The sequence below is a fragment of the Vicia villosa genome, linkage group LG3 (assembly GCF_029867415.1).
Source record: "Vicia villosa cultivar HV-30 ecotype Madison, WI linkage group LG3, Vvil1.0, whole genome shotgun sequence".
Classification (NCBI taxonomy): domain Eukaryota; kingdom Viridiplantae; phylum Streptophyta; class Magnoliopsida; order Fabales; family Fabaceae; genus Vicia; species Vicia villosa.
This window is the reverse complement of record NC_081182.1, coordinates 30,454,245-30,471,417: the sequence shown is the minus strand read 5'-3', so window position 1 is coordinate 30,471,417 and position 17,173 is coordinate 30,454,245. Positions and strand designations below refer to the sequence as shown.

The following is a 17,173-nucleotide window of genomic DNA, read 5'->3' as shown; positions in this document are numbered from 1 at the left end:
TACATCAGATTTCCAGAAAAGTTCAACACAACAATACCATAGACATCAAAAACTATACCAACACATAGAGATAATATTAATTCCCTAAACCCCACATACGGATCATCATATCCCCATTTATAGAGCAAGAACACCACCCTTACCTTGTATTCGGAGTCCACTCTATAATTTCCGGTCGAATTCCAAGCTTCCGGCTCCGCAAAATTCTTCCGTTTTTCTCTTCACGACATAGCTCCCCGTGTCATCACCAAACCTCGTTCTTTTCTTCTGATAGCAACATCCCTCCAAACCAAAACCCTTACTGGTATTTCCTTATTTTATGAAAATAATAATAATAATACTATTATTATTATGCTATTTGTCTTATTGGGCTTACCAAATCAACACCTCCATTTTAGTAACACCAACCAATCCAACTTAATTAACACAGTATACTCCTTTTTTTTTACTTTTCGTCTCAAATTTTCGGTTTAATTTTAATTACTCGGAAAATTCCAAAAACGCCCAATTTTATTCTTATAATATTTTTAATACTAAAAATATTAAAATTTTCGAATAACTATTGATCCGCTATCCCGAAATAGTACCGACTAAATCGCCCAAAACGCGCAAAAAATCAATAAATACCAAAATAATCCAAATTAAATAATAAATCGAAATACGGGTGTTACACCCCAAATCGTCCCAAGAATTCTAATGGTTTTCCTGGCCAAACACTTCATCCCTACGGTTTTTGAGATCAGGGGGCTTATGTACATACCAAAAATACTTAGGCCAATTTAACAGCTCGGAATATGAGATTATGAGTTGTAATAAGGAAGTCGGCTTGTAGCACTCGGTCGGTTAGGCCCGAGGGGCACCCATACTCGGGACATTGAGCAAGTCAGAAGGATCTACAAATTATAACCTCAGTCACCTGTGACGGCTACAAACACGAAAGGACGCCTGAGCCGTTATGCAAGGAGTTATGTTTCATAAAGGCGACGGCGGAAGTTATGATTGCTACCATTATTAAGGGTCTCCAAGAGTCACTGCATAATAGCTTCAGATCACCAGTACAGAGGTATAAATAAGGGCTTCCATCTGAGAGATAAGCAAGACATTCAATCTTGAATTCACGCTTACTACTATTGTGCAACTCGAATCCATTATTTCATCCATTCACCCTCTCAATTTTACACAATACAGTTGCAACCTCGTTGGATATATATATATATATATATATATATATATATATATATATATATATATATATATATATATATATATATATATATATATATATATTGTGTTGTGATTGTATATATTTTAAGAATATTATCCTTAACACTCAATACTTAATCAACCTAAGCAGTTATTTTAAGAATTTTATTACTTTAAACAATAAATATGATAAATAAATATTTTCTATTATTATATAATTTAATGTCAATACTAAGTTCTAATAAAATTGTTGGTACTTGATCTAGAAAACTTACGCAAATAAAACAAAATTTCAATTTAGTTTTTGTAATTCCAAATATTGTTAACTAACCATAGTATAATATATCAAAAATTTATACAGTCTTATTTTTAAGAGACAGTTTATTATTTTAGATTAATTGAATAATTAATCTATTTAGTTTAATAATAAATCTGAGTTAATAATTATTTAATAATATAAAAAAATCAAACGGTCTCTTATAATAAATTAGACTAAGGGGAGTATTTTTTGTAACTTGAAATAGCATTATTTCAATATTTTTAATAATTTACTCTGATAAACGGTTATACATGTGACCAGTGTTTTAAAAACCAGACCAGTCATCGAATTGGTGAGAGTACTGGGTCACTGGTTTATCGGTCGAACCACTGGATCACTGGTCGAACCGCACGACCAAACCAGATTAAACCGGATAACTCGGTTGAATAGACCTGTCATTATATAGGTATAAAACCGGTCGAACCGGATGATTCAGTCTCTAAAAAAATATAACTAGCTTTTAAATTTTTTAAAAATATCATATCATAAATTCACAAGTTTATAACTTAAATTCAAATTTTAAACAAAGGTATCAAACATAATAAAATAGTAAAAAATTACAAAGTCTAATTACAAACAAAGTGTAACTACAACATAATCTAATTGAATAATTTATAACAAAATAACTCCAATGTATACCAAATTTAATTCAAAATAGGATCCTCCTAAAAAGAAAATCAAATAAAATTCAATATGTTTATCCTATTTAAGAAAATTTATTAGCAAAGACAACAAATAGACAATAAAGTTTTTAATTTGTCACTAACGAAAAAAAACTATTTGAGAATGCTATTTAAATAATACACTGCTAAATATATTAAAAAAAAAGTTAAAAAAAAAAGTGTAAAAGAATTGTTAAAAAAAAGTTTTAAAAAAAAGTGTTAAAAAAACAAAAAAAGAAGCAATTAAACCGTCAGTTTTCCGGTTTTCCCGGTTCCCATCGATTTGATGGCATATCCAATCCGACTATTGAACCAGATCGGTTACCTGACCAGTTCCCGGTCCGACCGGCCGATCCAGTCCGATTTTTAAAACACTACATATGACATGTGAGTGTAAAGGGTGATATACATATTCCCGGGCAAGATTTTGAGGACAATAATAAGAATAGGACATAAAGTAGAAATGAGGACAACAATAAAAATAGGACATTAATCAGTGATAAATCAATTCTACAATAGTACTTATGTCCCCACGGAAATAGATGGTGCCTCACAGTAATGACATCCGATGTACTTCTCCAGATTTGGATACCCACGTGAAAAATTCACAGAATGGTTAGAATATTGGGCGTCGTCTCCTATGGGAGACCTCCATAGCTCTCTCATGTGAGAGAACTTTTTTTTCTTTTTTTTTTCCTTCAAATCAATCTCAGCCATTGAATAGTCAATGGATATCAAGTGTATAATTATTATCATAGATATCAATCACACACTAAAATACACCCAATATTATAAATTAATTGTCACATTGAAGTTTCCAGTACTAACTAATTGTAACAGTAAATTAAAAGAACAGTTTTTATTTAATTCAATTTTAAACACTACTAAAAAAATTTAAAAGAAAATATTAAATAAAAATTAATTAAGATAGTTTTTAATACAAGGTTTTTTTAGACTTGGAGAGGTAATACAAACTATATCTAAATAAACTTGGAAAATAGACTTCATCTAAATAAAATGTATGTAACTCGAGGAAAAGTAAAATCAGGATCGCCGTAAATAAGAACATCGGGGATAACTTCGTTATAAATCTTTTGATTTAAATCTTTTTTCAATTGTTGAACACCTAAGACCATTGTAGACACTAATGTGTGAAATTGTTCAGAGAGATGGTTCTTTGAGAGAGAGGGAGTTTTGAGAGAGATAAGATAGAACAGAGAGAATGTGAAGATATCAAATTAAAGATAAAGTGAATGTTAGTGGTCCAAAATATTTTGAAATTATATTTTTTTATATAATTAATTTTTTTTTTTGGTTTAAGCTGAAAATAGAAAAGAGAAAGTTTTAGAAAATGAGAGGGAATGGAAAATAAATGTGGGAAACCTTCAGCATATAAGAGGGAAAGGAAAATAATTTCTAAAATTTTAATATTTTAAAAATTTATTAATAAATTTATACAAAATATATTTTCACACACATATATATATATATATATATATATATATATATATATATATATATATATATATATATATATAACATATGAAAATTGTTAGAATAATGATACTCAATCCGTTTTTTAATATAAGTCATTTTGGAAAAAAAATTGTATTTTAATATAAGTCGCCTTACAATTCCAATGAATAATTAATGATATTTTTCCTATTATATCCTTAAATATTTATTATTCTCTCTCCTTTCAATTAAGTAAATTTATCTTCCACATGTCATTAATGATGGACAATTTTGTAAAAACCTTTATAATTTCTCATTTTCACACAAGAGTTATTATTTTTCTTAATATGCGTGAAAAGTCCAAAACGACTTATAATAAAAAATGGAGGGAGTAAATGATAATGATATTGTTTTTAATTAAGATAAATGATAATGATAAATTAAATGGTTAGAATAAATATGTCTTAAAAATCAATCATTAAAGTTAGTAATTGAAATATATATATATATATATATATATATATATATATATATATATATATATATATATATATATATACACACACACACACACACACACACGAAAAATGATCAAATTTTACTCATAGTTGACCATCATCAGTTCATCTATAACATGCTTCACACATAGTTGACCATCATCAATTGTCTCTCTGACATGCTTTACACATAGTTGACCATCATCAGTTGAATCCCTGACATGGTTAACACATAGTTGATCGTCATCAGTTCATCTGTATCATGGTTTACACATAGTTGACCATCATCAGTTCGTCTGTAACATGCTTCACACATAGTTGACCATCATCAGTTGACTCCCTGACATGGTCACACTTAATGAATCATCATCAGTTCATCTGTAACACGCTTCACACATAGTTGACAATCATCAGTTAACTCTCTGACATGGTTCACACATAGTTGACCATCATCAGTTCATCAGTAACATGGTTAATACATAGTTGACCATCATCAGTTGACTCCCTTACATGATTAACACATAGTTGACCGTCATCAGTTCATCTGTAACATGGTTCACACATAGTTGACGATCATCAGTTGACTCCCAGACATGCTTCACACATAGTTAACCATCATCAGTTGAATTCCTGACATAGTTCATACATAGTTAACCATCATCAGTTCAGCTGTAACATGGTTAACACATAGTTGACCATCACCAGTTGACTCCCTGACATGGCTTACACATAGTTGACCGTCATCAGTTCATCTGTAACATGGTTCACACATGAGTTTCCTCAGTGTGCTGCTATCTAATGGTTTAGCTTTTGAATGGTTGGTTTCTTTTTCATACTTAAAGACATAATTAGTTCAATTTAAATTTACGAAAAAGTAAGTCATAGTTAAAGAGCCATGTATATCTCTTCAGGATTTGCGGCTATATTCAGTCTTGAATAATGATATGTGTGGAATGTTACGAGTAAAGTAATAAATGCCACAAAAATATGTTGTTGAAACTTTTTTTTTGACAAAAGCAAACTTAACTTCTTTCATTATTCAAAATAGAGAAAATACAAGGAGGAATTTCATCAAATAACATGCGTCGAGTCCAGGAATTGGCCGCCTTAGCTAAAGTGTGAGCAACCATATTCGCTTGACGCTTTACAAACTTCACCTCAAAGTGGGGAAAATCTAGTAATAACAACTTAATAGCGGAGATAATACAATTAAACTCAGAATTGCCACAAGCGGTTGATCTTAAGCTTTTAACAACCACCTGAGAGTCGCTTTCGAATAAAACATGGCCAAGGTGAAGGGTACTAACACCATGGATAGCTTCCTTGAGGGCTAAAGCTTCCGCTTCTAAAGTAGATAAAGTACCACCATCCCAAGCCGCTCCCGCAACAACAAAATCACCATGATCATCACGAATACACCATCCACGGTTTGTTGTACCTAAACGACGGTTAAAACCTGCATCCACATTACATTTAAAGGAGCCACTCGACGGCGGATGCCATTGTAAGAGATTCTCCTCAACTCGTTCAGAGTGCCGAAATTGTTGAGCAGAAAACCATTCTTGCCACTTATGCAAAGCTAACCATCCTAGTTTAGTAGCTTCTTCTTTCTCATTATTCCAAACCCAATCATTTCTATTCTTCCATAAATTCTCTATCATTACCGCTACTCTACCAGCAAGTTTATTATCTTCTTTGCAGCAAATATCAAAAATAACAGATTTAACATCTTGGAAAGAATGGAGACGGTGAAATATAACATCATACAAACCTGCTGCCCGCCAGGAAGAAATTGCCTCTCTAAACAACCAAAAAAGACATGCCAGTCATCTTCATATCCGTTATCACAAGACGGACAATTAGTAGCACATGGAACATGATATTGCCGTAGTCGCACTCTCGTCGGAAGACACTCCGTACAAATCCTCCAAAGGAGATGTTTAACTCTAGCCGGTGCCGCTATCTTCCATAGGCTATTCCAGTTACCCTTTACGGACCCCCCATCATACCTTTTCCTCACCTTCCTCCAAACCCGATATCCCGACCTAACGCTATACATGCCATGTTGTTCTTCCTTCCATACTAATCTGTCCTCCATAACATCCTCTACTAAGGGTACTTGAAGGATATCTTTTGTAACTGTAACATCAAATAAAGTACGAATAACCCGCATATTCCATTGTTTAACATTAGGCAGCAACAAATCCTTAACGGTAATATTATACGCACCTTGCACTTGAGGACCAGACAAACAACCCTCATTCGTACCACGGAGCCAAGGTTCCTGCATGACTTTTATCTTGCTCCCATCTCCAATACTCCACCTGCAACCCAACATTAGAACCTCCCTAGCCTTCCAAATACCACGCCAAACAAAACTGGGGTTATAACCAAGAGTTGCATCAAAGAAAGTAGTTCTCGGAAAATACCTTGCTTTGAAGACTCTGGACACAAGAGCTTGAGGATTAGACATGATAAACCAACCCTGTTTTGCTACCATAGCCATATTAAAAGCTCTAAAATCCCTGAAACCCAAACCACCCTCCTCCTTCGAGACTGTCAAATTATCCCATGACATCCAACGAATCCCCTTTCCATTAGAACCACCTCCCCACCAGAAAGAGTTAATCATTTTCTCAATATCATCAACCACACCATCCGGGAGAAGAAAAATACTCATAATATAAGTCGGGATAGCCTGAAGAACAGACTTGATCATAGTCTCTTTACCTGCCCTTGATAAATACCGACCCCTCCACGAATTAATACGCTTCCATATACGGTCCTTGACAAAAGAAAATGTAGCCTTCTTACTACGACCTATCAGAGACGGAAGCCCCAAGTAAATACCAGTCCCAAGAACATGACGGACCCCCATAACCTTAGCCAGGTCCTCCTGTGCTGGGACACTCAGATTGCGACTAAAGAAAACTTCTGACTTTGACATATTAATCTCTTGACCAGCCGCCTTAGCATATAAGTCAAGAATCTCCATTATGTGATGAACTTCTGAAAGTGTGGCCCTGCAAAATAGAAAACAGTCGTCAGCAAAAAGTAGATGGGACACACTCGTTGCCCCCCTACAAATTTGGATACCATGGATATCGCCCTTCGACACAGCACTCTTTATGAGGGAAGAAAGACCTTCCGAAACAAGGATGAAGAGGTAAGGAGACAGTGGGTCTCCTTGCCTCAATCCCCTTCCTGGTTCAATGGGTCCAACATTATCCGAGTTTACCAGCACAGAATAGTTCACCGAAGTCACACACATCATCATCCAATGGATCCATTTATCTGCAAAACCCATTCGAGTCAGCATCCCTTTTAGGAATCCCCAATCCACCCTATCATAAGCCTTACTAATATCAATCTTTAGTGCCAATGACGCTTTCCTACCAACCGTCTTTCTTTTGAGATAATGAATAATTTCTGTTGCAATCATTGCATTATGTAAAATAGAACGACCTTCCACAAAAGCCGATTGTTCTTCAGACACACACTTATCCAACACCTTCTTAAGTCTATTAGCCAGAACTTTCGACACAATTTTATAGATCACGTTACAAAGTGAAATAGGCCTGAAATCTTTCATAGATCTAGGATTAGCGCATTTAGGGATTAGGCAAATATTCGTATCATTCAACGAAGATGGAAAGAAGCCTCTTTCAAGCCAAACCGAGGCAGCCTGGAATATATCCTCACCACAAACTTCTCAGTACTCCTGAAAGAACGCCGGGTTGAACCCATCAGGCCCTGGTGATTTGTCAGGATGCATGTCAAAAATTGCTGTCCGAACTTCCATTAAAGTTAACGGTTGAATCAGTTGGGCATTATCCCATTCAGTAATCTTCCGCGGGATTAAACAAAGAACCGGATCGTAACTACCAGAACCAGCTTGAAACAGAGCATCAAAGTAATTCTTGGCAATTTCACAAAGCACTGATTGGTCCCTAGCCTCGCTGCCATCTTCATTATCAAGCACCTCAATCCTTTTAAAAATTTTCCTAACAGTAGCAGACTGATGGAAAAATTTCGTATTCATGTCACCGTCCCGTAACCAATGCATTTTAGCGCGTTGCCTCCAATATAAGTCTTCTTTTAAAAGAGCTTTGAAATCATGGTGTATGAGTTTGAATGTTGTTGAAACTTGCTGCTTGGGAATGTTGTATTTTTTGAAGGCTATATTGGTGTATGAGTTTGAATGTTGTTGTTATTTAATACCTACTACGAACAAGATTTTAAGTTTTCAATATACTTATATATTCTATCAAATTGGACCAGTTTAGTGAACAAGCTGATTGTATATTTGAAATTGAACAAAACATTATGATGCAAGTAGTTGAAGTTCCGTTTCGATACGATGATCAATTCCTTCCGTCTTTATATAGTCACGATGCAATGGTGTATATAAAAAAAGATAGGATTGGCAAAGCTTGCACTGTGAACTTCACCGTTAGTATAGTTTCTTTGTTTTATATGATAATTGTTTAAGTTGTGACTTCGGTGAAGTAATTTCTGTTAAATTTTGCAGGTTAAGAATAGAATGAAAGCTCCAATCTATATATATTATCAGCTTGGTAACTTTTACCAGAACCATCGCCGATATGTGTGATTGAAAGAGATATGTTGTTAAAACTTTTGTTGTGAATTAGTCACTTTTAGAAGTTTCTCTGACCTATTGAATCAAAATTTCTATTTTTAACCGATAACAAACGCGCCGTAATTTTTCTGGATTTTGGATGATATTTGGTTGCAGATATGTTAAAAATAGAGATGATAAACAACTGAGGAGTAAGGCAGAAGCGAATGAAGTGAGCACATGCCATCCTGAAGACTCTACTCCAAATGGTTAACCAATTGCTTCTTGTGGCTTTATTGCATGGAGTTTGTTTAATGACACATACAAAATATCAAACAATAATAAGAAGTTGGTGATCAACAAAAAGAACATACATGGAAAAGTGACAAAAAGGCCAAATTCGGGTCTGATGTTTATCCAAAGAATTTTCAGTCTGGAGGTTTGAAATGGAAAATTGTTATTAAGCTATATGTCAAAGTTCCACGCAATAACAAGTCAGCTTTTGTTCATAAGAAAATATTATCCACGATATAGCAATTAGAGGCACAATGCATATAAAACTTAATGTTCATGTAAATATAAACACGTGAAGTATTCAATAATTTAGTTGATTTGATAAATATGTTCATGTAAATATGTATACAATTTTATACTTAATATATATATATATATATATATATATATATATATATATATATATATATATATATATATATGTGTGTGTATTTATTATATAAAAATATTATACTTTTACCCCCTATATATATATATATATAATAAATTACTTATTTATATTAATAATAAAATATAATTTATAAAATTTTGCATCTTTGAGTCTGGGTCCTGACTCTGCCACTGAACACACATGGTGCTAAACTACATACAAATAGCAAAGAAATATAATACTTTGGAGAAGAAAGAAACCAAATGACATAGTCGATCTTTTAAAAAAAAAAATTATTGAACAATTTAATTTTTCTTTCATTTCATTTTTATTATAATTTGGGAACAAATGTGCATATCATACCAGTTCCCGTGTGACCGAACGGCTAATCAGGTTAAAATCTGTGTGAATGCACGGGTAACACACCAGACCGTATGAACGCATGGGTAACCAGACCAAAATCCATGTGAACGCATGGGTAACACACCATTACTCGTGTGGTACGCATGGGTAACACACCATTACTCGTGTGGTGGCACGGATAAAACACCAGTACCGTGTGAATGCACGGGTAACCAGTGTTGAGAAATACATTTCTTTTTTATCTATTTTGCACAATTATTTTTTTTAGCTAAATTGGTGTTTAAATTTTTCTTCTTATATTTATCTTGGACTACCTTTTATTATTTTTCCATTTATACAATTAAATTTAAATATTTTCTATTTTATTTGAATTTCAAAATCAATCCGGTGACGATTTCACGGTCCACACCAGTACGTGTAAACGCACAGGTAATCATGCCAAAATTCGTGTGAATGCACGCACGAGTAACACACCAGTACCGTGTGTACGCACGGATAATCATACTAAAATTCGGACGAACGTACGGGTAATACACCAGTATCGTGTGAACGCACGGGTAATCATACCAAAATTCGGGCAAACGCATGGGTTATTACATTTTTTGTATAATTAAAGAAAATAAAAGTAAAATTTATGTTAGTTGTACTACTGATTTTTCATTTTTTTATATTTTAAATCATAGTCCAAAATTTAATAAATACAACATTAAACTTAATTCTTTTAGATCATTCTCTTTTTAGACTTTTATGTAAAATTATATTTCTACTGATTTTTAACTAATTTTAATTTTGGATATTTATTTGTCTCATCTCTTAAACTTTTTAAATCCTTTTATCATTACAATTCTATCAATCCTTAAAAAAAACATATTTTTTATTTTTCACAATTGTGTTTAATAGTTTTTCTTCACAATAGAAATCTTTAAAAACTTATACATTTATCTTGTAGTTTATTTTTTTCTAATATTTTTTTGATTTTTTATAATTTGTTTGAATTCTCATGACAAACTGGTGCCATATCCGCGGTCCACACCAGAACTCGTACGGACGCACGGGTTTCCCACTAGTTTTATATAAAATTATTAATAGAATTATAAATATACCTTTAATTAATTTATTATTTATTAACTCTATGAACTGATTTATGTAACAATAAGTTTGAATAAAAGAATTATATATATATATATATATATATATATATATATATATATATATATATATATATATATATATATATATATTTGTTGACAATTGTTTCTATCGATGACTAAAAATTTAAAAGATTTTTTTTCTTATATTTAAGATTTTAAAAAATTATAAGACTTTTATTAATTAATAAGACTATGGAGATAGTAGAAAACATATCAAAAACGGAAGAGGTAGTCCACAACACGCGTCCAGAGAGATAAATAGCTAAAAAAGGACTTACTTGGATGAAACAAGATTAGAATGCCATTCAGACACATAATTATCCAAAGGATAGCAATATGTCTAATTATGTACATTCTCTTTGGTCACCTTAAAACTAGTTGATAATCTCTCCAATTATCTACTTCCGCTTTGGTCACGTTAAAACTACTTGATAATCTCATTGTCTTCGAAGGATCGTATGAATATGATTTCAGCTGCTCATCAATAAGAGTTGAAACAAAGACAAATATTAAGCTAATATTAAATTTCATTGTTAAGTTTCTAGTAGTTTGTTTCTCTAATAAATTAAATTTGTTGCTTTTACTTATTTTTTTAGGAGAATCTATGTTATTAGGATTAGGTTATAAGTTAATTATATTTGTATTTAACTGCATTTCAATTCAATAAACTAATATTCAAATTCTGTAATATATTATTCTTACGTATTTTTAACACTGTGGTACCAGAGCTCCCTTTTGGGGCATGAGTTGAAAAAGTCGCAACTTTCATTCTTGCCGCAGCCAGAGTTGTTTCAATGGCGTCTGAAAATAACAACTTTGTGCAACCTGCTATTCAACGCTATATGATCATTGGAGTATGTTGATGGAAAATTTCTTGAAATCCAAAGAGTATTGGACTCTTGTGGAAACTGGCATCACTGCACCATAAAATGAATCGGCTTTGACAGAAGCATAGAAAAAGAGGTTAGATGATCAGAGATTGAAGGATTTGAAGGCGAAGAATTATTTGTTTCAAGCAATCGATCGTGTTTTACTGGAGACCATCCTAAAGAAGGACATTTCGCAAGATATATGGGATGCAATGAAGAAGAAGTATCAAGGCATTGCACAGGTAAAAGGTGCACAACTCCAAGCTCTTCGCAAAGAGTTCAAAATTCTTCACATGAAGGAAAGTGAGTTGGTCAATGATTATTTTTCAAGAACACTGTAAATTGCAAACAAGATGCACATTAACGGAGACAAATTGGAAGAGGTTGCGGTTATTGAGAAAAACCTTCGCTCAGTGACACACAAATTTGATTATGTGGCGTGTTCCATTGAAGAATCGAAAGACATTGATAGTCTTTCGATTGATGAGTTGCAAATCTCACTAGATGTTCATGAGCAAAGAATGGTTAGCTATGTCGTGGAGGAGCAAGCCTTGAAAGTCACGGCTCGTGAAGGAACCATTTCTTCGGGAAGAGGACGCGGGGGATTTCGAGGAAGAGGCAGAGGTGGAGGACGTCAATTTTACAATCGAGAAGCACAATTTGAAAAGGCAAGGGTGGAGTGTTATCATTGTCACAAGCATGGCCATTATCAATATGAATGCCTTGCCTAAGAGAAGGAAACCAAGGTACATTTTTCTGAAACTGAAGAAGAATTACTCTTGATGGCTTACAGTGACAAGGATAATTTACTTGGTAATACTTGGTATTTAGACTCAGGGTGCAGCAATCGCATGTGTGGAAACAAATATTGGTTTCATGATTTGGATGAAAGATTTAGAGAAATTGTGAAGCTTGGTAACAATTCTTACATTTCTGTCATGGGAAAAGGGGATAGTAAATTCTATGGTAAAATGTTATCCATACAGTTTCTAGTGTGTTTTATGTCCCTGATTTGAAAAGTAATCTCATTAGTATGGGACAACTGCAAGAAAAAGGTTACATCATCATCCAACAAAGCAAGTGTCAAATTCATCATCCTGAGAAGGGTCTAATAGCTGAAGCAGAAATGACATCCAATCGTATGTTCCCTCTACACATTCAGAATAGTGTCCAGAAGTGCTTCTCCACAAGAGTGAAAGATCCAACATGGTTGTGGCATCTACGTTATGGTCATTTGAGTTTCAAAGGCTTGAAGACTCTATATGAGATCAACGTGAAGGAAGGACTGCCCAATATCAACAATTCCATATACATGTGTGAAGATTGTATTATCGGTAAACAACATCGTGATTCTTTCCCACAAGCAAAAGCATGGAGAGCTGGGAAAATTCTACAATTGTTGCATTATGAAATTTGTGGACCAATCAATCCAACCTCGAATGGAAACAAAAGGTACTTCATTACCTTCATTGATGATTATAGTCGAAAAATATGGGTTTCTTTTTTCAGGAGAAATCTGAAGCATTTAGTGTTTTTAAAAGCTTTAAGGCTCGAGTTGAAAAAGAATATGGCAAGTGCATTCAAACCCTTCGTACAGATCGTGGCGGTGAATTTAACTCACGTGACTTTGCAAGTTTTTGTGAGTCGCATGGAGTACGAAGGTAGCTTACTATTGCATACACACCACAACAAAACGGTGTGGCGGAAAGAAAGAATCGGATGATTATGAACATGGTGCGAAGCATGATGGTGAAAAGGGATATTCCTAAGACTTTCTGGGCAGAAGCGGTCAATTGGAGTGCTCACATACTCAACTTAAGTCTTACCCTTGTTGTGAAAAACATAACGCCTCAAGAAGCTTGGAGCAATGTCAGGCCTTTGATGGACCACTTCAGAATTTTTGGGTGTACAGCGTATGCCCATGTTCTCTTTAATGAAGAAAATACATGGGATTGGTGCAGCATCGAGAAACAACAAATGTTAATTGATGGTGAGGAAGATGGCGAAATAAGTCAGGATTCTGAATCACAATTGCAACTTCCTACTCAGTCCATTGGAGAAATTTTGCCAAATCCTTCATCAAGTGTCTCAATTCCAAATGAAGATCAATCATCTATTTTAAAACCATAACAACAAAGGAGAAAACCAGCTTAGATGATAGATTACGTGGGTGGAGATGAGTTGTGTGATGATGATACTACTGCACATCTTGCTTTATTTGCTGGCTCTGATCCTATATTGTTCATAGAAGCGGTGAAGGAAGAAAATGGAAAAAAGCCATGGATGCAAAAATTGAAGCCATAGAGAAGAATAAGACGTGGGAATTAACTGCTCTTTCTAAAGGGCAAAAAACCATTGGAGTGAAGTGGGTTTACAAGACAAAGTTGAATGAAAAAGGAGAAATTGACAAGTTTAAAGCAAGGATGGTTGTCAAAGGCTACAAGCAAGAGTATGGGGTTGATTATGAATAAGTCTTTGTTGTTGTAGCAAGACAAGATACAATTTGATTGGTGGTTTCTTTAGCAGCACAAAATTCAAGGCCTATATTTCAATTTGATGTAAAATTCGCCTTCCTTAATGGTGAATTACTTGAGCAAGTCTACATTGAGCAGCCTCTTGGTTATGTGGTAAAAGGTAATGAACATAAGGTTTACAAATTGAGGAAGGCCTTATATGGTCTGAAGCAAGCACCTAGAGCCTGGTATAGTTGTATAGACAACCACTTTGAGAAGACAGGTTTCAACAAATGTCCATATGACCATGCTCTATTCATCAAGTCAGGTGAAGGAGGTAAAAATATTAATAGCTTGCTTATATGTTGATGATCTAATTTTCACAGGTAATGATGAAACTATGTTTACTGATTTCAAGAGTTCTATGATGGTTGATTTTGACATGGCTGATTTAGGAAAGATGAAATATTTTCTTGGTATAGAAGTAGTGCAAATAGGTGCTGGTTTGTTTATTGGGTAAAATAAATATGCTCAAGAGATTTTGGAGAGGTTTCACATGGAGAATTGTTACCCAGTTGGAACTCAGACCGAACCCGATTCAAAGCTCTCAAGTGATCATGATGGAGACAGGGTTGACAGTACTTACTTCAAACAAATTATTGGAAGTTTAATGTACTTGACAGCCACTAGGCCTGATATCATGTATGTTGTGTGTGTGATTAGTAGGTATATATGGAAAGACCAACAGAGCTGCATCTTAAAGCTGCAAAAAGGATGTTCAACTAACTGAAAGGAACAACGAATTTTGGTATATTCTATAAGAAAAATGGAGAATATGTTTTGACTGGTTTCACCGACAGCGACTATGCAGGTGATTTGGACGACAAGCGAAGTACATCAGTCATGTGTTTATGATGGGATAATCAATTGTATCATCGGCATCAAAGAAGAAACAAGTTGTTACTTTGTCCATAATCGAAGCAAATTTCATAGCTACAACAACTTCTGCATGCCAAGCAATTTGGCTAAGAAGAATTCTTGAGTAGTTACACTTTCATCAAGATAGGCCAACTATAATTCACTGTGACAATATTTCAACTATCAAGCTCTCTAAAAATCCGGTTTTACATAGGACAAGTAAACACATTGATGTATGGTATCATTTTCTTCGTGATCTTGTTACTGATATAACTATAGATTTAGTGTATTGTTGAAGTGAAGACCAAGTGGCTGATATCATGACCAAGTCTTTAAAGTTGGAAGCATTTGCAAAGCTACGTGGATTACTTGGAGTTTGTTCAAGTTTAGTTTTAAACTGATTGATATATTATATATATGACTCAGTTTAAGGAAAGGTGTTAAGTTTCTAGTGGTTTGTTTCCCTAATAAATTAAGTTTGTTGCTTTTACCTATTATTTAGGAGAATCCATGTTATTAGGACTTGTTAAACATGGAATTAGTGGTTCCTTTATTTTTTAGGTTATCAGTTACTTACAATTGTATTTAACTGCATTTCAACTCAATAAACCAGTATTCAAATTCTGCAATATATTATCCTTACGTATTTTTAACACTCATTCTATATATTTATAACTAAATTAAACTGGCCTTTTTTAATCCAAAATTTTGAAGTCTAAAAAGACTTTTCTTGTGCCGCCTTACACTTGGATCTGCTCAACTCACAAGTTGAAAAATTGATATACCACTTCTGATGTTCTTTCCAATTACCTGTTCAATTAATTAACAATATATTTAATCTCCCAAACCTATAAAATTCAATCATCACATAATTCCGAGCACAATTGAGTTCATTTGACCTAATCATTCTTTGAAGATATCTAAACTCCCAAATGATGCTTCTTGTTGACGGTGTCTTTTTCATAGTGGACTCGTAGAAGGTATTAGACGCTCTACCTTCAAATATATATGTAATTTGTAATTGTTACACTCAAGTAACGACAACATCTTTAATATATAAATCCAAGGTTGTCATGATGGCAACCCTAGCCACATGTCACCTTGGTAGAAACTCTAAACAAATCCTAGCCACATGTCATATTAGTAGCATCTCTAAACACAAACCCTAATTATATTTTTATTAAAATAAATAATAATAATAATAATAAAAAATAATATAATAATATTAAATTACCACTATTATTAATAATAATAATATAATATTTAGCTAATAATAATAGTAAAATAATATGATTTTAAAAAATAAAAAAAAATGTCTACCACCATTATTAATAATAATAATATAATATTTAGCTAATAATAATAGTAAAATAATATGATTTTAAAAAATAAAAAAAATGTCTAGAGAATATATATTTAAATTAATATATATATATATTAAAAAAGTTGGTATTACAGTATAAAATCTTTATTTATATATGTTTTGTCAAAAAATATCTTTCCATATATTTTCTTACTTTTTGTTTAATAATTTTAAAAATAGAACAAAATATTTATAAAAACTATCTATAGAAAATCATATATATGTTCTTAAATCATTTTTTAATTATTAATTATTAAGTAATTATGAGTCACTCTATTGTAACTCTTTTAGTTGTAATGAATAATTTAATTGCAAGACTCTATAAAATTCTAATTACTTTTTATTTATTAATTGATTGTGAGTCACTCTATTGTAACTCTTTTAGTGGTAATGAGTAATTTAATTGTAACATCATATGAATTTTAATACTCTGAATTCTAACGCAGTCATTTTATTGTAACTCTTTTAGTGGTAATGAGTAATTTAATTGTAACATTATATGAATTTTAATACTCTGAATTCTAACGCATAGAACTCATACCAGCAAAAGGTTTTTACATTTATTTTGACATAATGATGGCTATAAATTTCAAAGGTATAGGGATGTCAATGGGGCGGGGCGGGGACGGGGGATACATTCCCATCACAATCCCCACCCTCGAATTTATTCCCCATCC

At 33.1% G+C, this 17,173-nt stretch overlaps 1 protein-coding gene across 1 annotated transcript; it reads right to left on the bottom strand.

Moving 5' to 3' along the window:
- Positions 1 to 4,884: 4,884 nt before the first annotated feature.
- Positions 4,885 to 7,728, bottom strand: LOC131657807 (uncharacterized). The gene is made up of 3 exons (XM_058927166.1): positions 6,146 to 7,728; positions 5,264 to 5,936; positions 4,885 to 4,971 (listed from the first exon to the last, which is right to left on the bottom strand). The coding sequence occupies exons 1-3, from the start codon at positions 7,726 to 7,728 to the stop codon at positions 4,885 to 4,887; spliced, it is 2,343 nt and encodes a 780-aa protein (XP_058783149.1).
- Between the last annotated feature and the right edge of the window lie 9,445 nt (positions 7,729 to 17,173).

Coding starts and splice junctions, on each gene's coding strand:
- LOC131657807 (XM_058927166.1), bottom strand. CDS start 7,728: ATGAAAGATTTCAGGCCTATTTCACTTTGTAACGTGATCTATAAAATT. Junction 5,937..6,145: donor TGGAGGAAGGTGAGGAAAAG/GTATGATGGGGG, acceptor TTGGTTGTTTAG/AGAGGCAATTTCTTCCTGGC. Junction 4,972..5,263: donor TAAAGCGTCAAGCGAATATG/GTTGCTCACACT, acceptor TATGTCTTTAAG/TATGAAAAAGAAACCAACCA.